Source organism: Heloderma suspectum, chromosome 2, assembly GCF_057233095.1.
Source record: "Heloderma suspectum isolate Gila_16-S chromosome 2, 16-S_ref, whole genome shotgun sequence".
NCBI classification, from domain to species: domain Eukaryota; kingdom Metazoa; phylum Chordata; class Lepidosauria; order Squamata; family Helodermatidae; genus Heloderma; species Heloderma suspectum.
Window position 1 is genome coordinate 396033597 of NC_139459.1, and position 23072 is coordinate 396056668.

Consider the following 23072-nt stretch of genomic DNA (forward strand, 5'->3'; position numbering starts at 1 on the left):
GCCTGCCCGGACCTTAAGATCATCATCAGCGGCCCTTCTCCGTGAGCCCCTGCCAAAGGAAGTGAGGCGGGTGGCTACTAGGAGGAGGGCTTTTTCTGCTGTGGCACCCCGGCTCTGGAATGAGCTCCCTAGTGAGGTTCGCCTGGCGCCTACACTGTAGGCACCAGGTGAAGACCTTTTTATTTTCCCAGGCATTTTAGCTTTCAAATTTTTTTATCTTTGCTGTTTTAAATCTGTATTTTAAACACCTGCACTGCTGCTAGATTTTATTGTGGTTGTATTGTTATATTGTGCTTTTAATGTTCTATATATTTTTAATTGTTTTATTGTGTGTTTGGTTTTAATTTTTGTGAACCGCCCAGAGAGCTTCGGCTATTGGGCGGTATAGAAATTAAATAAACAAACAAATAAATAAATAATGTTACTTTCTTGGGCTCCAACATCACCGCAGATGGTGACTGTAGCCATGAAATTAAAAGACGCTTGCTCCTTGGGAGGAAAGCTATGGCACACCTAGCAGCATAGTAAGAAGCAGAGACATCACTTTGCCAACAACGGTCCATCTAATAATCAAAGCTATGGTTTTCCCAGTAGTAATGTATGGCTATGAGAGCTGGACTATAAGGAAGGCTGAGCACCAAAGAACTGATGCTTTCGAACTGTGGTGCTGGAGAAGACTCTTACGAGTCCCCTGGATTGCAAGAAGGTCAAATCAGTCAATCCTAAAGGAAATCAACCCTCCCTGACTGATCATTGGAAGGACAGATACTGGTGATGAAGCTCAAATATTTTGGCCACCTAATGCGGAGAGAAAAGTCACTGGAAAAGACCCTGATGCTGGGAAAGACTGAAGGCAAAAGGAGAAGGGGACGGCAGCGGATGAGATGGCTAGATAGCATCACGGATGCAATGAATATGAACTTGAGCACACTCTGGGAGAGAGCGGAGGACAGGAGGGCCTGGCGTGTTATGGTCCATGGGGTCACAAAGAGTTGGACACAACTTAACAACAACAACAACAAATATTTGATAGAGATATTTGTGCTGCACTCATCTCCCCACTGATGAATCACTTCTGGGTTGTACAGGACAACAATATACCTACATATTGTTGTCTGACACTAATTCGACATTTACATATAGTGGCGCCAAATTTTTTTGAGGCTGCGATAGGTGTTTGAAGAAGGATGCTGAGGGAGTATTCGCTGCATACAACTTAAATATCTGCAGATAAATTGCAAACTGAACATCATGGTGCTGAAAGGGGAAGGTTCTGGAGCATGCCTCTGATATAAGTTTTTATTCTGGAATGGTGCCTCCACTATTTCAAATGGGTGAGAGGTAAAATCCTGGTTTTTTTTCAAGTAGAGGGTCTCACTAGTAAATCTGTGAGATGTGCTCCCCACCCCGTTGAATCTGTCTCTGAGAAGAAAAAGTCTATGTCCTGCTCTCCATACTGTGGCTGAGTAGGACAAAAAAAACCCACACCAGTGTGGTCTAGTGGTGAGAATGTTGGCGTGGGGGTCAGGAGATCCAGGTTCTAGTCTCCACTTGGCCATGGAAGCTCGCTGGGTGACTTTGGACCTGTCACAGACTCTCAGCCCAACCCACCTCACTAGATTGTTGTTGTGAGGATAAAAAGGAGAGGAGGAGGGTCATATAAGCCACCTTGGGGTCCTTGCAAGAGGAAAAAAGGAGGGATATACATGCAATAAACAAACAAACAAACAAATAAATCCCAAAGAACTGTATGGCACCTTTCATATTTGCCAATGAAGTGCAAATGCAACATTGCACACTGGCAAGGGAGCGTGTGGGAATGTTGTAGAGTATAGTAACCCATATTCTTGGGCTGCAAATTACACAATTACTAGGGCGTCACCCCCATTAAGTGGAGTGGAATTTCCTCCTTCTACATGGCAGTTTGGTAACTCCTGCAAATGGGGGCTGCTCCCTATCTCACTCCTTTCCTGAGCATGTGCAGAATATTCTCAGAATTCTAAAAGAAAAATATACCAGTGGGTTACACTTAGTCTCTTCTCTGTCATTACATGTAAAACAACAACATATTTTAGAGACTAAATGAAATGGAGCTTCAGAAAATAATAGTTTCCCATCAACACCAGTACCAGAAAAATAGAAAGTCATCATTGTTTCAGGTCAAAAACCAGTGGTTTTTTCAGGAAGTGTGACTACACAGCGGTTGCTAAAATGTTTTTCCAAGTTACTTTTGATGGGGGGGGGATTGTCTTTCAACTGCTCTTTCCCCCTTCATATGTCACCAATTGTCCTTAAATTTGCAGGGTATATAAATCGAACATTTCTTCCTAGATCATGAACATTTTGGACTGATAGGTCTAACCTTTTTGGTCTACTATGATTTAGAATAACCCATCTATCCACCTCAATTACCATTTTACATTCTAAAATTCCCCTTTTCCTGAAGGGACTTAACAGGACACGCTAGTCTCATGTATAGGATTCTATGCTGCACCTTGCATTGTGGAGGCTGCATTGAGCTGGGGGTTGGAATGGATGATCTCCGAGGCCCCTTCCAACTCTATAATGCTATGATGGTATAATCCCTTGAAAGGCCTGTGGAGTCAGAGAAGAAACAATGGAATGTTTCTGTTTCATTGAAGAGAGGATGACAATGCGACACTTTATTTTTCAGGAAAGGAGAGAAAGATACCTTGAAGATCCTGTCCTTCCTGATTGCCATCCATGATGTCAACAACAATCCCAGACTCTTATCCAACATTACCCTGGGCTACAACATCCATGGCAACTATTTCAATCCGAGAACGACTTCTGATGCCTTGGTGGACTTGCTCTCTACTGGGCATGCACACGTCCCAAACTACAAGTGTGGAAGAAGGAATCAGCTATTGGCTGTACTTGAAGGGTCCAACTCTGATATCTCCATACAAATCTCATCCATGTTGAGCATCTACAAAATCCCACAGGTGTGTGTGTGTGTGTGGGGGGGGGCATTTTAAGACTGACTAGAACGTCTCTGTAGAGCTTCAACGGTAACTTCCCTCCCAAAAAATTTAGAAGGCTGGAGTTTGTGTGTGATCTGGATTTATGGAGGGCACAAAGGGTTAACCCCCCCCCCCCCGGCACCCTCTCCCATGAGGGTCCCGACCTGTATTAGAAGATGGGCCACTATTTCATAAACAGTGGCTCTATTTGTGAAAGGAAATTCCTGCATTCAAGGGAAAATCATGTGATTAACATCATTTGTAGTTTTGTTCTTATTCATATGCTTATAGTCCAGAAAGCGATCATCATCACTGCAAATTGTATGTATGATAATATGTATTCTATCCATTGGTGTGAAGTCTGGCAGAAATAACTTACCTGTAGAGATGTTTCAGGCATGCAATTGCAACACAGTGTTGGAGTCCAAGAGACTCCAGCCCGCTCAGCCTGGTGGACTGGGGTCCATGGCCCGTGCCAGCAGGACACCCCTGCTCACCATGTGACCCACTGGACAGCCCGATAACCACCACATGGTCTGCTGGTCCCATTGCGAGGCCCCATTTTGTGTAGAAATGGCGGCTCATTATTCTGCATAAAAGGCCATTGTTATTCTCTAAAAGCCACCTTTGAGAGGCGTGAATGGTCCCCGGGCGCTCATCAGGCCATCCAGAGGCATGCTGGGGGCAGGGGGCAGTGAGGATTTGATGAGCACATGGTGAGCGTGGATGCAGGTAAATCCATCCATCCCTACTTACCTCCTAAGAGACATGACATGGCCAGATTTCAGAAACATCTGATGAAAAATGACTGAGTTATACAGAAGCGTGTTCATTTTGTGCTGACGTCAACTCACAGGGGCACCACCACTAGAGGAAGTATGGACAGAGTGAGCAGGAAGTTCTTGTCCCCATCCATGTGGTCTTCCTTTGGAAAGGTGGGACGGATGTTCATCATGGTGACCACCATCTTCCCAATCATTACAAAGCCATGTGTAACCAATATTGGATCATTGATCTGTAACAAAATACAGCATTTCTCTCTTCCTTTCTTTGATAGGTCACTTATGCTTTTGTGCCTCATATCCAGAACACTAAGACTCAGTTCCCTTTTTTCTATGGAACGTTTCCCCAAGAAGGATCCCAGTACCTGGAGATTACCAAACTTCTCCTGCATTTCAGGTGGACGATGACCATGCTCTTTGCTCCAGACACAAAGAATGGGGCCTTGTTCATAAGGACTTTGACCCCTGAGCTCATCAGGAACCACGTTTGTGTTGTTTTCTCACAGACCATTCCAGCTCTGCTCACACGCAAAGTCCTGTTCCGGGTTTCTTTGTTCATCAAGTGGAGACAAGTCAATGTTTTTGTTCACTACGCAGAGAGTCCCTCTTTTTTATACGAAATTGACACTGTACAACAGGTAGCTGAAAAATTTGTGAAACCGATTGTGGGGAAAGTCTGGATCATAACAGCTTTGTGGGATATCACCTTGGGTTTGATAAATACTGAATTCAATTCCCAGTACATCCATGGCATTTTTTCCTTCCTTATCCGCACAAAGAAAAGAACAAAATACAATGATTATTTGCTTTACAAGTCTATTATGAAGCAGTTTGTGACAAAAGCATTTAAGTGTTCCAGTTCAAAGCATAAATTGTATCTGAACGGCTGGAATAGATGCCCAGAGACTAAGAAACTGAAGTTATTGCCCCAAGTGGACATTGATAGAATACTGTCTCTAGATAGCTACATCATTTACAGTACCATCCAGTCTGTGGCCCATGCCTTAGATGCTGCCTATTCCTCCAGATCCAAGAGGGGATACAGGCTGGACGTTCAAAGGGTACAGCCATGGCAGGTATTCCCTTTTCCCTCACTGATATCTCTGCCTGATCATGATGATCCATTGTACAATTCTAGAATCGTTGTCTTGGGATTACACTCTCAGAAAATGCCAAATGTAGCAGGGAGTTGAGATGTTGCGTATTCATGGAGCAAACCCAACTGTGATACTCCCTGTGTGGGTCCCACTTTTTGCTCCCTTACAATGGCCTCAGAGGACACAGCACAACTCGTCCTAGCCCGCCCTCATTGGCACAACTCTACACTGATACATCTCTGCCTGCATTGGGGCTTTCCCCATGCCCCACCATGGGAATAGGACTCCCACTCCCACCAGATATGTACATGGGAGTTCTCTTGGGCAAGGGAGGCTGCGCTTGCTGTCTTAGAGCCTTCCTGACTGGGCCTGCTCTTTTGAGACTCCGGCACCTCCCTCTCTCCTACCATTCTCTGTGGAATGTGTGATGCTGGAGCCTACATGCTTTTCTATCAAGTCGATAATAGTTGTGTGTTGGGAGCATTGTTTAAATCAACTCGTACAATTTGACGCCTGTGTTAAGAAATTTGGATCTCTCTCTATACCATTTATATGATGTGTGTATACTCAGGGGAATGTCCCAAGAAATCCAGTGGGACTTACTCCCAGGTGTATAGGATTCCAAAGTTCATAAAAGGAGAGTATTTCCTGCCTGTTATTGGTGACCTGTGGAGGGCCATGAAAGATGGTCCAGCATTCAGTATTCTCCCCACAGCTTGATATGTCTAATAGCTTTAGCTTCCCAAGCTGCTAAAGCAGGCTGAGGGTGTTCAGGAATGAAATCAGGTCCTTTCCAAATGTTAAAAAGATAAGAATGATAAGAGGGAAAGCTTGAAATGGACAGAAGTGAGATCTCAAATTGGATTCCAGTTTGATGGAAACCAATGACCTAGGGAGGTAGTGGGCTCTCCCACACTGGAGGCATTGTAGATGAAGCTGGACAGCCATCTGTCAGGGATGCTTTTGACTTAGATTCCTGCACTGAGCAGTGGGTTGGACTCGATGGTCTTGTAGGCCCCTTCCAACCCTACTATTTTACATCTATTCTATGACTATTCTATGACTACTGCCCCTATACAAATCTATGGTGCAACCACTCGTAGAGTACTATGTGCAGATCTAGTCACCGCACCTAAAAAAATGATATTGTAGAGCTGGAAAAAGTGCAGAAAAGGGCAACTGAAATGATCAAGGGGCTGGACCATCTCCCCTAAGGGAGAAGGTTACAACAGCTAGGATTGTTGAGAGTGGAAAAATGGAGGGTAAGGGGAGACATGACCGAGGTGTACAAAGTTCTGCATGGTGTGGAGCGTGTGGATAGGGAGACATTTTTCTCCCTCTCTCAAAATACTTGAACCTGGGGTCATCCCATGAACGTGATGGCTGGGAGATTCTAGAAAGATAAAAGGGAGGACTTCTTCACACAGCACATAGTTAAACTATGAAATTCGCTACCACAGGATGTAGTGATGGCCACCAATTTGAAGAACTTTAAATAATTGACATACAGCCCTGAACGATAAGAGGGAAACACAAGCTTGAAATGGGCAGAAGCAAGATATCAAACTGGGTTTCCAGTGTCCTTAAATGTTGGTGTTTTCTCTGCCACTCTAGCTTCACCCTTTCCTGAAGAACTCCCAGTTTTACAATACTTCCATGGGCGGAGTGTGTTTGGAAAAAAGCGGAGATCTGGCAGTTGACTTTGACATTGTGAATTGGGTTGTGTTTCCCAACAGGTCTGTGTTGAGAGTGAAATTTGAGAGTATAGAAAGACAGGGATCCCCAGACCAAAAGTTCTCTATCAACAGGGATGATCTTGTGTGGCCCACGTGGCTCAACCAGGTGAGGAAAAATGTTCCTTTCACTGTATTGACCATCACTGAAGCTCGTATAACTGTAACAGACTCCATGTGCGGCTGTCTTGGAATGCCTGTTAATTCCAGCTAGCAGCAGTTCTTCAAGACCTCAGAGAGAGGAGGGTCTTTTCCCAGCTTTGATACCCAGCAGTGGATCAGAAGTGTTGCCTTGGAACACAGACTGGGGGTCACTTGGGCTTAAAGAATTTATTCATATATATTGTGTCAACAGTTTGGATGGCACGTCAGAGAGTGCAAGAGCACAGGTCCCTGCCCTGATGAGCTTACAGTCTAAATTGGACAGGAAAGGGAGGGAAGTGGATTTATGGGGGACACAGGAGAAGAATATGCAGTCATTTCATTTGGACATCAGTAGACCTATTTACAGGCTGCAAATCCAAAGTGGGGCTTGAGGACCCTGGCTTCCTTTCTAGCTGTGCATCTCCTTCCTATAGAGAATCAGCACAACACATTTTCCTTGATGCTTCCTCTCTTTCTGCATAGCCCCTGCCTCATTCCAGGTGTGTGGAAAGCTGTCGCCCTGGATTTGTCAAGGTGGTTCAGGAAGGAGAGCCCGTTTGCTGCTACAACTGTGCTGCATGCCCAGGAGGGACCATCTCCATTTGGGAAGGTGGGTGACTCTTGAGGAAACTTAGATCCTTTCTTGCACTATCCATAATTGATATCTCAAACTGAAATTTCAAATGAAAGATTCACCGACACGCTTTCTATGAATCTACTATTAAAGGCGGTTCAGAACTTGGATCCTTTCTTGCACTATCCATAATTGGGGTACAATCTTAAAAATGATAGAATGATCTCAGTACGAATCCAAGGCAAACCATTCCACATCACAGTAATTCAAGTCTATGCCCCAACCACTGAGGCCGAAGAAGCTGAGGTTGATCGGTTCTATGAAGACCTACAACACCTTCTAGAACTAACAACAAAAAAAGATGTCCTCTTCATCATAGGGGATTGGAATGCTAAAGTAGGAAGTCAAGAAATCACCAGGATAACAGGCAGGCATGGCCTTGGTGTACAAAATGAAGCAGGACAAAAGCTAATAGAGTTTTGCCAAGAGAACATGCTGATCATAGCAAACACTCTTTTCCAACAGCACAAGAGGCGACTCTACACATGGACGTCAGCAGATGGTCAATATCGAAATCAGATTGATTATGTCCTTTGCAGCCAAAGATGGAGAAGCTCCATACAGTCAGTAAAAACAAGACCTGGAGCTGACTGTGGCTCAGATCATGAGCTGCTTCTTGCAAAATTTCGACTTAAATTGAAGAACGTCGGGAAAACTACTAAACCGTTCAGGTATGACCTAAATCATATCCCTGATGAATATACAGTGGAGGTGAGGAATAGATTTCAGGGATTAGACCTGATAGACAGAGTGCCTGAGGAACTATGGACGGAGGTCCGTAACATTGTTCAGGAGGCAGCAACGAAATCCATCCCAAAGAAAAAGAAATGCAAGAAAGCCAAGTGGCTGTCTGATGAGGCTTTACAAGTAGCTCACGAAAGAAGGGAAGCGAAAAGCAAGGGAGAAAGGGGAAGATATACCCAACTGAATGCAGAGTTCCAGAGAATAGCAAGGAGAGACAAGAAGGCCTTCTTAAATGAACAATGCAAAGAAATCGAGGAAAACAACAGAATGGGAAAGACTAGAGATCTCTTCAAGAAAATTGGAGATCTCAAGGGAACGTTTTGTTCAAAGACGGGCATGATAAAGGACAAAGAAGGCAGGGACCTAACAGAAGCAGATGAGATGAAGAAGAGGTGGAAAGAATACACAGAAGAACTATACAGGAAAGATCTGAATGTCCCTGATAGCCATGATAGTGCGGTCACTGAACTTGAGCCGGACATCCCAGAGAGTGAAGTCAAGTGGGCCTTAGGAAGCATTAGTAACAACAAAGCTAGCGGAGATGACAGTATTCCAGCCGAGCTATTTAAAATCCTAAAAGATGATGCTGTTAAAGTGCTGCATTCAATATGCCAACAAATCTGGAACACTCAACAGTGGCCACAAGACTGGAAAAGGTCAGTTTACATTCCAATTCCAAAGAAGGGCAACACCAAAGAGTGTTCAAACTACCGCACAATTGCGCTCATTTCACATGCCAGCAAGGTGATGCTCAAAATCCTACAAGCTAGGCTTCAGCAGTATGTGAACCGAGAACTACCGGAAGTACAAGCTGGGTTTCGAAGAGGCAGAGGAACTAGAGATCAAATCGCCAACATTCGCTGCATCATGGAGAAAGCAAGAGAATTCCAGAAAAACGTCTATTTCTGCTTCATTGACTACGCTAAAGCCTTTGATTGTGTGGATCACAACAAACTGTGGCAAATTCTGAAAGTGATGGGAGTACCAGACCACCTTACCTGTCTCCTGAGAAACCTGTACGAGGGTCAAGAAGCAACAGTCAGAACCAGACATGGAACAACTGATTGGTTCAAAATTGGGAAAGGAGTACGACAAGGCTGCATATTGTCACCCTGCTTATTCAACTTATATGCAGAGTACATCATGAGAAATGCCGGGTTGGATGAATCAGAGGTTGGAATTAAGATTGCTGGGAGAATTATCAACAACCTCCTATATGCAGACGATACCACCCTAATGGCAGAAAGCGAAGAGGATCTAAAGAGCCTCTTGTTGAGGGTGAAAGTGGAGAGTGCAAAAGCTGGTTTGAAACTCAACATTAAAAAAACGAAGATCATGGCATCTGGCCCCATCACTTCCTGGCATATAGAAGGGGAAGAAATGGAAGCAGTGACAGATTTTACTTTCTTGGGCTCCAAGATCACCGCAGACGGTGACTGTAGCCATGAAATTAAAAGACGCTTGCTCCTTGGGAGGAAAGCTATGGCCAACCTAGACAGCATAGTAAGAAGCAGAGACATCACTTTGCCAACAAAGGTCCGTCTAATCAAAGCTATGGTTTTCCCAGTAATAATGTATGGCTGTGAGAGCTGGACTATAAGGAAGGCTGAGCGCCAAAGAATTGATGCTTTCGAACTGTGGTGCTGGAGAAGACTCTTACGAGTCCCCTGGACTGCAAGGAGGTCAAATCAGTCCATCCTAAAGGAAATCAACCCTGACTGCTCATTGGAAGGACAGATCCTGAAGCTGAAGCTCCAATATTTTGGCCACCTAATGCAAAGAGAAAACTCCCTGGAAAAGACCCTGATGCTGGGAAAGACTGAAGGCAAAAGGAGAAGGGGACGGCAGAGGATGAGATGGCTAGATAGCATCACGGATGCAATGAATATGAACTTGAGCACGCTCTGGGAGAGAGCGCAGGACAGGAAGGCCTGGCGTGCTATGGTCCATGGGGTCACGAAGAGTCGGACACGACTGAACGACTGAACAACAACAACCTTGGAGTTTGGATTGGGGGTGGCTAGAGGTTGTGGAAGGGGCAGGGATCAGAATCAACAGCCTACAAGTACCTTCTGCTCTTTAATGCTCATGCACCTTTCTTGCGTACAGGTTGAATAGGTAGGGTGAGAGTATACAGCCCTGCTGTACTCCTTTCCCAATCTTAAACCAGTCCATTTTTCCATGGTCTGTTCTTACTGTTGCTACTTGGTTGTTATACAGACTCTTCAGGAGGCATACAAGGTGACTTGGTATCCCCATACCACCAAAACCTTACCACAATTTGTTATGATCCACACAGTCCAAGGCTTCAGAATAGTCCATAAAACAGAAATTGATGTTTTTCTGAAACTCCCTGGCTTTCTCCATTCTCCAGCGGATATTGGCAATCTGGTCTCGAGTTCCTCTGCCTTTTTTAAACCCAGCTTGTACATCTGGCCATTCTCGTTCCATGAATGGCTAGAGTCGACCTTGCAAGATCTTGAGCATTACCTTCCTGGCATGTGAAATAAGTGCCACTGTTTGATAGTTTGAACATTCTTTGGTGTCTCCCTTTTTTGGTGTGGGGATATAAGTTGATTTTTTCCCAAACACATTCTTGTGTTTTCCAAATTTGCTGGCATATGGCATGCATCACCTTGACAGCATCATCTTGCAGGATTTTAAACAATTCAGCTGGGATAGCGTCATCTCCTGCTTCCTTGTTATTAGCCATGCTTCTTAAGGCCCATTCTACCTCAGTCTTCAGGATGTCTGGCGCTAACTCACTGACCACACCATCAAATCTATACCCGATATCATTATCCTTCCTATGCAGATCTTCCATATATTCTTGCCACCTTTTCTTGATCTCTTCTGCTTCTGGCAGGTCCTTGCCATCTTTGCTTTTGATCATATCCATTTTTGCCTGGAATTTACCTCCGTTGTTTCTAATTTTCTGGAAGAGGTCTCTTGTCCTTCCTATTCTACGGCAGGGTTGTATACTCTCATCCTACCCATTCAACCTGTATGCAGAACACATCATGCGATGTGCTGGGCTTGATGAATCCAAGGCTGGAGTTAAAATCACTGGAAGAAACATTAACAATCTCAGATATGCAGATGATACCACTTTGATGGCTGAAAGCAAGGAGGAGCTGAGGAACCTTATGACAAAGGTGAAAGAAGAAAGTGCAAAAGCTGGGTTGCAGTTCAACCTCCAAAAGACCAAGATTATGGCAACCAGTTTGACTGATAACTGGGAAATAGAGGGAGAAAATGTGGAGGCAGTGACAGACTTTGTCTTTCTAGGTGCAAAGATTACTGCAGATGCTGATTGCAGCCAGGAAATCAGAAGACGTTTATTTCTTCGTAGGACAGCAATGACAAATCTTGATAAAATAGTGAAGAGTAGAGACATCACACTGACAACAAAGGCCCACATAGTTCAAGCAGTGGTATTCCCTGTAGTAACCTATGGCTGCCAGAGCTGGACCATAAGGAAGGCTGAGCGAAAGAAGATAGATGCTTTTGAAGTGTGGTGCTGGAGGAAAATCCTGAGAGTGCCTTGGACTGCAAGAAGATCAAACCAGTCCATCCTCCAGGAAAGAAAGCCAGCCTGCTTTGGCCACATCGTGAGAAGACAGGACACCCTGGAGAAGAGGCTGACGCTAGAGAAGGTGGAAGGCAAAAAGAAGAGGGGCCAACCAAGGGCAAGAGGGATGGATGATATTCTGGAGGTGACGGAGTCGACCTTGGGGGAGCTGGGTGTGGCAGTGGCCAACAGGAAGCACTGGCGTGGACTGCTCCATGAAGTCACCAACAGTTGGAAGCGACTGATGGAAGAAACAACAACTACAACAAACCCTTCTTGCATCCAGTGTTAAAGCAGATGATTCAGGTGAGGTGTCCAGAGAACAGCTCTTGGATGAGATCAATCATCTGGATCCCTTTCAGTTGGATTTCAGGCCAGGTTCTCTAATTCCATAGAGAATTAGCACAACATATTTTCCTTGATGCTTTTGATATTTCTGCTTAGCCCCTGCCTCATTCCAGGTGTGTGGGAAGCTGTTGCCCTGGATTCGTCAAGGTGGTTCAGGAAGGACTGTGCTCTATGCCCAGAAGGGACCATCTCCACTCGGGAAGGTGGGTGACACTTGAGGAAAGAGCAGCCCATGGCATTGTGCAAGGATTCACCCAGATATTTCCCATGGAAGAAATGTTGAAGCATTTTCTAAATGCGGTTCTGGTGTTTTACTATCCATAATGTATTTCACAAAGTAAGTCCCAAGGAATGCCCATGGAGGATGGATGGGGCAGGTATCAGAATGGACAGACTACATGTGTCTTCTGCTCTTTAAATCGCATGCACCCCCCATGCCAAATATTGTTATGCTCACCCCACTTCTTTGAGCAGTGAGAAGTTTCCAGGGTGCATCACAAGGACCGGGGGTTGGACACGATGATCTAAATGGCCCTCCCAGATCTATGATTCTATTATTCTAATGCTTAGCAAGGTTCGATTTCTTATGTAAGGAAGTCAGGGGAGACAAAGTGACTTCTAAAACATGTATGTATGTATGTATGTATGTATTTCATTTCTTTTTTGTTCACAAAAATCCAAACCAAAAAGCACACAGTAAAACAACATAAAATATGACAGCATTAAAACCACAATATAACAACCAGAATAAAACCTAGCAGCAATGCAGATATTTAAAATATAGATTTAAAATACCAATGCTAAAAGACTAGGAAGCGAAAATACTGGGAGAATGAAAAGGTCTTCACCTGGCACCAGAAGAAGTACAACCTCGTGCCAGGTGAACCTCTCTGGGGTGCTCATTCCACAGCCAGGGGGCCACAGCAAAAAGGGCCTCACTTCCTTTGGCGGGTTCTCACGGAGAAGGACTGCTGAGGATGATCTTAGGCTCTGGGCAGGCACATATGGGAAGAGGCGATCCTTCAGGTAACCTGGCCCCAAGCCATTAAGGGGCACTGACTGTTAAGACCAGCACTTTGAATTGGGCCCAGAAATGGACTGGCAGCCAGTGCAGCTGGAAAAGTACTGGCATAATGTGATCTCATTGGCCAGTCCCTGTTTACAATCTCGCTGCCCTATTTTGGTTGGGCTGATGTTTCCAGACCATGTTCAAAGGCAGCCCCCTGTAGAATGCATTGCAGTAATCCAGACGAGAAGATATGCATGTTTCAATGCATGCAAATCTGAAATTCAGTAGCTACTATTAGTCTGCAATTACAAATCACCGGTATAAGCCAATTTCTACATAAAGTCTTTTTCATGTAAACAATAAGCTTCTAATAATGGAGCAATCCTATACCTTCTCTCAAGGTAGGTCCTGCCCAACTAATCTTTTAGAATTCTCTGAAATGGTTAAAATTAGGAATTAGCAGGAGTGTTGACGTTGTTTATATGGACTTGCAAAAATCTTTTGCCAACGTCCTTCACCAAAGACTCCTGAGTGAACCTAGCCCCCCCACACACACAAATACAACTTTCTAAGGCTAATGCATAAAGTTCACCAAACAATATAGGTTATAGGAAACTGACAATTCTAATAAACAATTAAAAATAAGATTTTAATAAAATATTAAAAAGGTTAAAAAGATCTAGAAACAGTCCTCAAGTATTCCCTTCAAACATCTTATAATAATTGGTATCTATACTACTGCAGGAAAATTCTGAGAGTGCCTTGGACTGCAAGAAGATCAAACCAGTCCATACTCCAGGAAATAAAGCCAGACTGCTCACTTGAGGGAATGATATGAAAGGCAAAACTGAAGTACTTTGGCCACATCATGAGAAGACAGGATGCCCTGGAGCAGATGCTGATGCTAGGGAAAGTGAAAGGCAAAAGGAAGAGGGGCCGACCAAGGGCAGGATGGACGGATGATATTCTGGAGGTGACGGACTCGTCCTTGGGGGAGCTAGGGGTGGCGACAGCTGACAGGAAGCTCTGGCATGTGGGCTGGTCCATGAAGTCACAAAGAATCGGAAGCGACTGACCGAATAAACAACAACAACAACGTAACAGGCTGCACAAATTTTGCAATACCCCGTCCCAGATGTGTTCTGACCTCATCATCATGGCGATCACTCGTGACCGAGTGAGATTGTCTTCCAGAGACAGAGTCTTAACAGTGGGTCTGCAGGTGGCTGTGAAGGCTGATTCTGGATCTACACAGCCTCCCACAGTGAGGACATAGGTTTCCAGGGGGAAGGCAGTCACAGTGAGGGTTTGCTTGACGTGCCTTCCGCTGGACTCATTTCTCCCTTTCTCCCTGTACTCGTGCTTCTTCAAAGTCAATAGCACCTTTAATATAGGCTGACCTCCAGTTGGAGCGCTCATGAGTCAGGGCTTCCCAGTTCTCAATGCTAATGTTACATTTTTTTTATTAGCTTTAAGAACATCTTTAAATCTCTTTTGCTGTCCACCAATATTCCATTTTCCATTCATACATTGGGAATAGAATAGCTGCTTCTTTCAGTATGCTGACATTAGTCGGTCTATCTTCCCAAGTAATTTGCAGAATTTTTCGGAGGCAGCATTGGTGGAATCTTTCGAGAAGTTGGGAATGACGTTTATAGATGGTCCATGTTTCACAGGCGTACAGTAAGGTTGGTAGCACAATGGCTTTGTAAACAAGCATTTTGGTCTCCCTGCAAATGTTCCTATCCTTGAACACTATACGCTTCATTCGGGAGAATGCTACACTCGCAGAGCTCAGGCGATGCTGAATTTCAGCGTCCATGTCAGCTTTTGTGGAGAGATGTCTGCCAAGATAAGAAAAATGATCAACGTTTTCCGGCATCACGTCATTAAGGTGGATTGATGGTGCTTCAGAGGGATTGGTTTGTGCTTGCTGGTAAAGCACTTTGCATCTTTTTGATGTTAAGCGAGAGGCCGAGCTTTTCATATGCTTCTGGGAAGATGTTTAGGGTAGTTTGGAGATCTTCCTCTGAGTGTGCGCAGATTTCGTTATTATCAGCATATTGAAGTTCTATGACAGAGGTTGTTATTACCTTACTTTTTGCTTTCAGCCTACTAAGATTAAAAAGTTTTCCATCTGTTCGATATATGATTTCTACACCAGTGGGAAGTTTCCCTTCAACAAGTTGTAGAATCATAGCGATGAAGATAACGAATAAGTCGGCTCAATGATGCATCCCTGTTTAACGCCAGATCCCACTTTGAATGGATCACTTTGAGAGCCATTGTTATCCAAGACTGTTGCCATGATAATGCCATCATTATGTCATGGAGGAGCCGCAAGATGTTTACAAATTTATTAGAGCATCCGGTTTTCAGAAGAATGATCCAAAGAGCAGCAAGATTTACAGTGTCGAAGGCCTTAGTCAGATCAATAAACGCCATGTTACAGGGGTTGGTTTTGCTCCCTACATTTTTCTTGGAACCATCGTGCAGTAAGGATCATATCCACTGTCTCCCTGGAAGGGCAGGAACCATTTTGGGATTCAGGGAGGATGTCTTCTGAGATAAATATAAGGGGGTTTGCGAGAATCCTTGCCAGGATTTTGCCTGCTGTAGCTAGAAGGGAGATAACGCGATAGTTCTATCACCCTTTTTACAGAGAGTGATAACTATGGCATCCTTGAAGTCTGCTGGGATCTCCTCCCTCATCCAGATTTTTTCGATGAGCTTATGGAGCTGTTGTATAGGCTCAGGCCCATCTTCTTTAAAGACTTCAAGAGGGATCCCATTGGGTCCACTAGCTTTATTATTTTCATTTGGTTAATGGCTTTACTGACTTCCTCCAAACTAGGGGATACTGCAAGCTCATCTCTGGTTTGTTTTTGTGGGATTTGTGAGAAAACCTCATCAGCCACAATAGAATTACAGTTAAGAAGGTTGTGGTAATGCTCTTTCCCTTATGGTGCAGTAGACTCTTTGTCCTTTAGAAGTTCAGCACCATCTATTGAGTGTAAGGAGTTTGTGCCATAATTTGTTGGTCCATAGATGACCTTTGTGGCATTAAAAAAGCCCTGTGCATCATGAGCATCTACAAAATGCTGGATTTCTTGAGCTTTCTTTAGCCACCAGGTGTTCTTCAGTTCTCTGGTTCTTCTTTGGACCTCAGCCTTAGCACTGGCATAGATTTTTTTCTTAGTGGTACAGTTGCTGTCTTTTTGCCATATTTGGAAAGCTTTCCTTTTCTTATCAATAATATGTTCAATCTCCCTATCATTCTCATCAAGCCAGTCCTGATGTTTCTTAGTTGGGTATCCAATAGTTTGTTCACAAGCTGCGGTAATGGCAGTCTTCAGTTTATTTCAATGTTCCTCAACATTTTCAGGGGTTTCCATAAGTCGATGTTCCTTGAGAGTTGTTTGAAAGCAGGCTCACTTAATGGGGTCTTGAAGGGCTTGGGTGTTCATTTTACGCTTTTGTTTTCTTCCTTGGAGCTTACGTTGAGGGGCAACCGTAATGGCCATCGTGGAACGAATTAATCGATGGTCTGTCCAACAGTCATCAGCACTCGTCATGGCTCTAGTGAGGAGTACATCACCATGACCTCTCGCACGGACAATTACATAATCTAGAAGATGTCAGTGCTTCGACCGAGGATGCTTCCATGATTTTTTAAAATATTTTTCTGGTGAAAAAGTGTGTTGGTAATGACAAGATTATGCTCTGCACATTTAGTCAGAAGTAGAATTGCATTCTGGTTGCTATTGCCAACTCCTTCTCACGCCCAACTCTTGCATTGAAGTTGCCCAGGAGGATGATTTTATCCTCCTTAGGTATCTCTGACAAGATGGTGTGCAGCTGGGAGTAAAAAATTTTTTGATGTCTTCATCAGCATCTAATGTTGGTGCATAGGCACTTAGAAGAGTTGCCTGCTGGTTTTTGGCAAGTTTTATTTGGAGGGTTGAGACTGAGTCAGTCATTAATGACAGTAGGAACTTCTGACAAGAGCTTCATAAGATCATTTTTAATAGCAAAGCCTATTCCATGTATCGGTCATTCTTGTAAAGGCAGTCCTTTCCAAAAGAAGGTGTAACCTCCTTTTTCTTTCTTCAGTTGTCCCTGTCCTGCTCTTCGAGTTTCTTGTAGTGCTGCTTTGTCAATGTTAAAATATCTCAGCTTCCTTGCAATGATGGCAGTCCTGCATTCAGGGCATTCACTGTCTTTATTGTCCAGCAGTGTCCGTATATTCCATGTTCCAAAGTTCAATTGTCTTTTGCGACTGCTAAATGTTGTCCCCACTGGATGTGGTAATCCAGTCAGGGAGGATGAGGCAGACTACGTTTAGGGCACCTTTTCTAGTCCCTTCCCCATGCAGGGTGAGCAGAGTGGATCCTAAATAGGACTCATGGATACAGCTGCCGAACCACTCAACTGCCTTGGTTCTTGAGTCACGATGACTGAGTCTGTATCAACTGCCCATGTGCCGGTCAATGACTAGGGGCTTCCGGATTTCACAGTCCTGCCCCTGTTGCTAATCGCCGATCGCCATGGGACATTTGTTTGGGTTAGATGGAAGATGCCTATGCCTGAATTTGTTTTATGTGTGGAGATCAGTGCACAATGATCCACACACAGTCTTCACAGAAAAAGGCTTTAATCCAATGGCATGGATATCATGACAATTGGGGGTCCTTATCTGCTGCAGCCTTCATCCGTCTTCTCAGTCATTGTAACATACACCTTGTTATCTTCCGCCTGTTCTGCCATTGAGGACTTTCTTGGATCGTTCTTTGTCTGGTTCCTCCCCCTTGACCTTACCGCCATGGGTAACCCTGCTGGGAGTATATGACTACCGACAGCTTCGCTCACAGGGTTCATTGGAACACACAAGCCCACTCACCACAACAAGGTGACGATCCAGCAAGTGAACCTAATGTGGCCCTCATCAGTCCACGTCCACCGCAATGATGGTTTTTCTTAACAGTTTTTACATCTGGGTTTCCCCATAGACTAAGGAAGAGATCTGGAGAATGGAAGTGAAACTAGCTTAATGAATATGTCAGCCAAGTGTGCAGCTGTTGTCAACAAGCCATTTTCATGTTGGGCATAATTAGGAAAGAAATCAAAAATAAAATTGCCCACATCGTAACTATATTATGCAAACTTGGCATGTTGTGTAGAGTTCTGGTCACCACACCTCAAAAAAGATATTGTATAGTTGGAAAAGTGCAGAAAAGGGCAACCAGAATGATCAAGGGGCTGGAGCAACTCCCCTGTGTGGAAAAGTCCCAATATTTGGGGCAGCTCACTTAATAAAAATGGTTAAAGGGGAAGATAGAAGAGGCATATGAAAGTGTCTTCTTTACACAGCACATCAATAAACTATGCAATTCCCCATCACAAGATGTAGGGATGGCCACCAACTTTGGTGGCTGTAAAGGCAGATTAGGGAAATGTATGGAGATAAAGCTATTAGCGGTACTAGCCAGTTATTGTAGCGATCAGAATACATCCCCTGATCTGTTTGGCTTAATCTCCAGAGCCATTTTTACCATGCTTTAACAAAATAATTCCTGAATCACTAAGCAGGGTAAGGTTGATAAGATTTGTGCAGAATTCCACATTCTGGAAGTGTATTGGAACTTCATGACCTATGAGGTCCCTTTGAACTCATTAGAGCAGCAAAGAAGTAGCTTCAGGGTTGGTTTTGGATTGTAGAAACCTGAGGGGATTTCGTCTAAACAACAGGAAGAACTTCCTGGTGGAATGTGCTGTTTGACAATGGAACAGACTGCCTCAGAAAGTTGTGGACCTGTGTTAAAGATCTTTATGCAGAGTTGAAGGGCCACCTATCTGAGATCCTGTGGCAGTGGACTTCCTGCATTGGCAGAGGCTTGGATTAGAGGACCTTGGAGGGCCCTTCCAGCTCTATTATTCCACAAGTTCTGATCCCTGCTCATCCATGGATTGTAGAATGTGGTGACGTTAGCTGTCACTATTTTTCACCCAAACCATCCTCCCAGGGATATTGTGAGGATAACATGGGATAGCTACATGTATATGATGCAGAGCAGCTTGAAGGAAATGTACAATTAAATTCAATAGACAAATTTGTATTATTTATTCATTTGTTTATGTCATTTCTATGCCGCCCAATAGCTGAAGTTCTCTGGGCAGTTCACAAAAATTAAAACCACAAATATATTTTTTCCCTGATTCCTGCCCTCTCAAACATTCTTGGATTTGAGTTTCCTGCCACCCCACGGATATTAGAACATGTAAAAGCTGCCTTCTATTCACTCACATCAAATGGTTCCTCCAGGCGAACACTGCCTACATTCACTGGTTCTTCTGTGTCTTTGGCAGATGGCGTTCACACTCTTGCTGCTTGATATCTTAGTTGGTTGAAGATGTGCAGGGGTGAAGCAGGAGTTTCCTGCAAGGAAAGCATGTCTTCCACCAGTGACTGGTTCCTCTTGTTGTTTCCAGATGCAGACCATTGCACCAAGTGTCCGGAAGATCAGCATCCAAACAAGGACCGAGATCAATGTATCCCCAAGACTGTAACCTTCCTGGCCTATGAAGAACCTTTGGGGATCATCCTGGCTTCCTTGGCTCTATTCTTGTCCTTAACCACAGGCTTTGTGTTAGCAATCTTCATCAAATACTTAGAAACACCAATAGTCAAGGCAAACAACCGTGACCTTTCCTACACTCTCCTCATCTCCCTCCTGCTTACCTTCTTGTCCTCCTTCCTATTCATTGGCCAACCAAGAAAAGCAACCTGCCTTCTTCAGCAAATGGTCTTCAACATTATCTTCTCTGTTGCTGTGTCTTCTGTGTTGACAAAAACCATCACTGTGGTGCTGGCCTTCCTGGCCACCAAACCAGGGAACAGGGTGAGGAGATGGCTGGGGAAGAGTTTGGCAAATGCCATCGTCATTTCTTGTTCCAGTGTCCAAGTTGTCATCTGCGCCATCTGGCTGGTCATCTCTCCCCCATTCCCTGACTCCGACATGCACTCTCAGCCTGTAGAAATCCTACTGCAATGCAATGAGGGGTCTGTCACCATGTTTTACACTGCCCTTGGCTACATGGGCTTCCTGGCTGCCATCTGCTTCACGGTGGCTCTCCTAGCCCGGAAGCTGCCTGGGGCCTTCAACGAAGCCAAGCTGATCACCTTCAGCATGCTGGTCTTCTGCAGCGTTTGGGTGTCCTTTGTGCCCACCTACCTGAGCACCAAGGGCAAATACATGGTAGCTGTGCAGCTCTTCTCCATCTTGGCCTCCAGTGGTGGGTTGTTGTGCTGTATCTTTCTTCCCAAGTGCTACATCATTGTACTGAGGCCAGATCTAAATACAAAGGGGCATCTCATGATCAAAACTAAAGAGGTTGATTTTTTAAAAGCTAGTTGGGAAAAGAAAATATGAGTAGTGGTAAAAAATATAGCTGCTTAGGTGCATTTTGCCTCTCCCTTCCTTGCACACCTGGTTACGTCACTCCCACTAGTGTGGATGGAATGTAGCAGGATGTACACATGGAAAATGTGCAATAACCCCTGAAATGTAGGCAGTCAGTTGTGATTCCACTTGTAGCTTACAGCTAAAGAGCATTGATAGATATGTGCTAGGAGCTGCTCCTTTGAAAGTACCTGTGGTGTGGAGTGGACATGTGTTTTTGATTGGTCAAAGCTGGTTCTTTGGGTTTGTCAAGTTGTTGTTTGCACCTTCATCTCAGTTAGCCTTTGACAACCTGGAGCCTGAACAGCACCTCGTTCTTAGCAAGCATATTAAGTTTGCAATCTCCTCCCTCTGTTGAAAAGCACCTGCTGACCTCTTTGAAGGTTTTTAAGCAGGCATTAAACTCTCTCTTATTCTGGCAGACTTTCCTTTTCTAGAACTCTTGTTCCTTTTGCTGACTGCTGTATACTGTTTTTAAGCAGTGTTGTTTTAAGCTGTGTTGTTTTGTTGTTGGATTTTTTAATTTCAAATTTGTTTTTGGATATATGTTGTTGGTATATATTGTCTGTATTGTTGTTGTTGTTCAGTCGTTCAGTCGTGTTCGACTCTTCGTGACCCCATGGACCATAGCACGCCAGGCCTTCCTGTCCTGCGCTCTCTCCCAGACCATGCTCAAGTCCATATTCATTGCATCAGTGATGCTATCTAGCCATCTCATATTCTGCCGTCCCCTTCTCCTTTTGCCTTCAGTCTTTCCCAGCATCAGGGTCTTTTCCAGAAAGTTTTCTCTTCGCATTAGGTGGCCAAAATATTTGAACTTCAGCTTCTGTATCTGTCCTTCCAATGATCACTCAGGGTTGATTTCCTTTAGGATGGACTGATTTGACCTCCTTGCAGTCCAGGGGACTCGTAAGAGCCTTCTCCAGCACCACAGTTCGAAAGCATCAATTCTTCGGTGCTCAGCCTACCTTATAGTCCAGCTCTCACAGCCATACGTTACTACTGGGCAAACCATAGCTTTGATTATGTGGATGTTTGTCGGCAAGGTGATGTCTCTGCTTCTTACTATGCTGTCTAGGTTTGCCATAGCTTTCCTCCCGAGGAGCAAGCGTCTTTTAATTTCATGGCTACAGTCACCGTCTGCGGTGATCTTGGAGCCCAAGAAAATAAAGTCTGTCACTGCTTCCATTTCTTCCCCTTTTATATGCCAGGAAGTGATGGGGCCAGATGCCATGATCTTTGTTTTTTTAATGTTGAGTTTCAGACCAGCTTTTACACTCTCCCCTTTCACCCTCAACAAGAGGCTCCTTAGATCCTCTTCACTTTCTGCCATTAGGGTGGTATCATCTGCATATCTGAGGTTGTTGATAATTCTCCCGGCAATCTTAATTCCGACCTGTGATTCAACCAACCCAGCGTTTCTCATGATGTAATATTGTCTGTATGCATTTATGTAAATGGTTTTTAATTACTGTATACTGTATTTCAATGTTTTAACTTTAGAAACTGCCCAGAGAACTTCGGCTATGGGTTTTTATATAAATCTAAAGAACAATAACAGTAACAATAACAATAACATTTCAAGACTGGAACTAAATGCAGACAATGTCGCCTCAATATCAGGCCAGTTTCTTCCCTCTCCCACATTTTGCTTAACATCCTGCCTGGTGATGAGGTCTGGAGAGCACAACTGGTAACTTTGTTCTTCCTCTCCAGCAGGGAGGGGGGGAGGTATCAGTCACCTGATTTTCTAGAGCAGCGTTCTCCAAATATTTTTGACCGCGCAACCCATCAGTGAAAAAAAAGTGAGCACAACCCACCAATTGATCTATATTTATTTATAAATTATATACATATACTATTGTACTAATATATTATGTACGTTATAAAACATACACAAAACATAGAAATTAAATGGGATGAGATAAAGATGAAATAACCAATATTTTAAAAATATATTTTTTATTTATTAATGATACAACCCCCCTCGTGACTCTCATTTAAAAATATTATTAATATAATCTGTAAATCCACTTAACTGTGCACATCGTTGCTATATGCTGGCCGTGCCAGGAGTCCTGATCTCCAGCCCCACACCCTGCACAGAGAGCACACTCCTTGGCCGACTGGTGGCTGGGCCTGGGCTGCTGAGCCTTCCTGCTTCTCTTTGGCAGGATGGAAGCTGAGAGGAAAGGACACTTCTCAGGCTTTCTTCTAGGCTTCAATCTGTCAAAGGGGAGTGGAAAGGGTGAAACTCCTCCTGGGCAGTTCACTCTTCCAGCTGACCAGCTCTCCTTTGGCAGGATGGAAGCTGAGAGGAAAGTGCCCAGTTCCCTCTAGGCTTCATTCTGCGAAAGGAGAGTGGGATGCGTCCATCTCTTTTCTGCTTTGCTGAACAGGATCTCATAGCAGCAACAGGAGGCAGCTCACGCACCCCAGTGGATTGTCTTGTGCCTTTATCTGTACAGGATTGGGTGCCAACATCTGCTGGAGGAGTTCTGAGAAACAAAAAGAGGAACATGGTGGTGGTGATGATGGTGATGATGATGATGAGAAGGAGCATCCC

The 23072-nt window shown here is 44.2% G+C and overlaps 1 protein-coding gene across 1 annotated transcript; it reads left to right on the forward strand.

The window, feature by feature from the left end:
- The first annotated feature begins 3710 nt into the window (after positions 1-3710).
- Positions 3711-22846, forward strand: LOC146356536 (extracellular calcium-sensing receptor-like). The gene is made up of 4 exons (XM_084830170.1): positions 3711-3716; positions 4042-4827; positions 6478-6599; positions 22681-22846. Exons 1-4 carry the CDS (start codon positions 3711-3713, stop codon positions 22844-22846), a joined length of 1080 nt encoding a protein of 359 aa, XP_084686296.1.
- The last annotated feature ends 226 nt before the right edge of the window (positions 22847-23072 follow it).

What these genes read in the sequence shown, in the direction of transcription:
- LOC146356536 (XM_084830170.1), top strand. An exon ending in ACAGGCTGGACGTTCAAAGG is followed by an intron (nt 4,828 to 6,477) that starts GTACAGCCATGG and finishes CTGCCACTCTAG; the next exon opens with CTTCACCCTTTCCTGAAGAA. An exon ending in TGGGTTGTGTTTCCCAACAG is followed by an intron (nt 6,600 to 22,680) that starts GTCTGTGTTGAG and finishes TCTCTTTGGCAG; the next exon opens with GATGGAAGCTGAGAGGAAAG.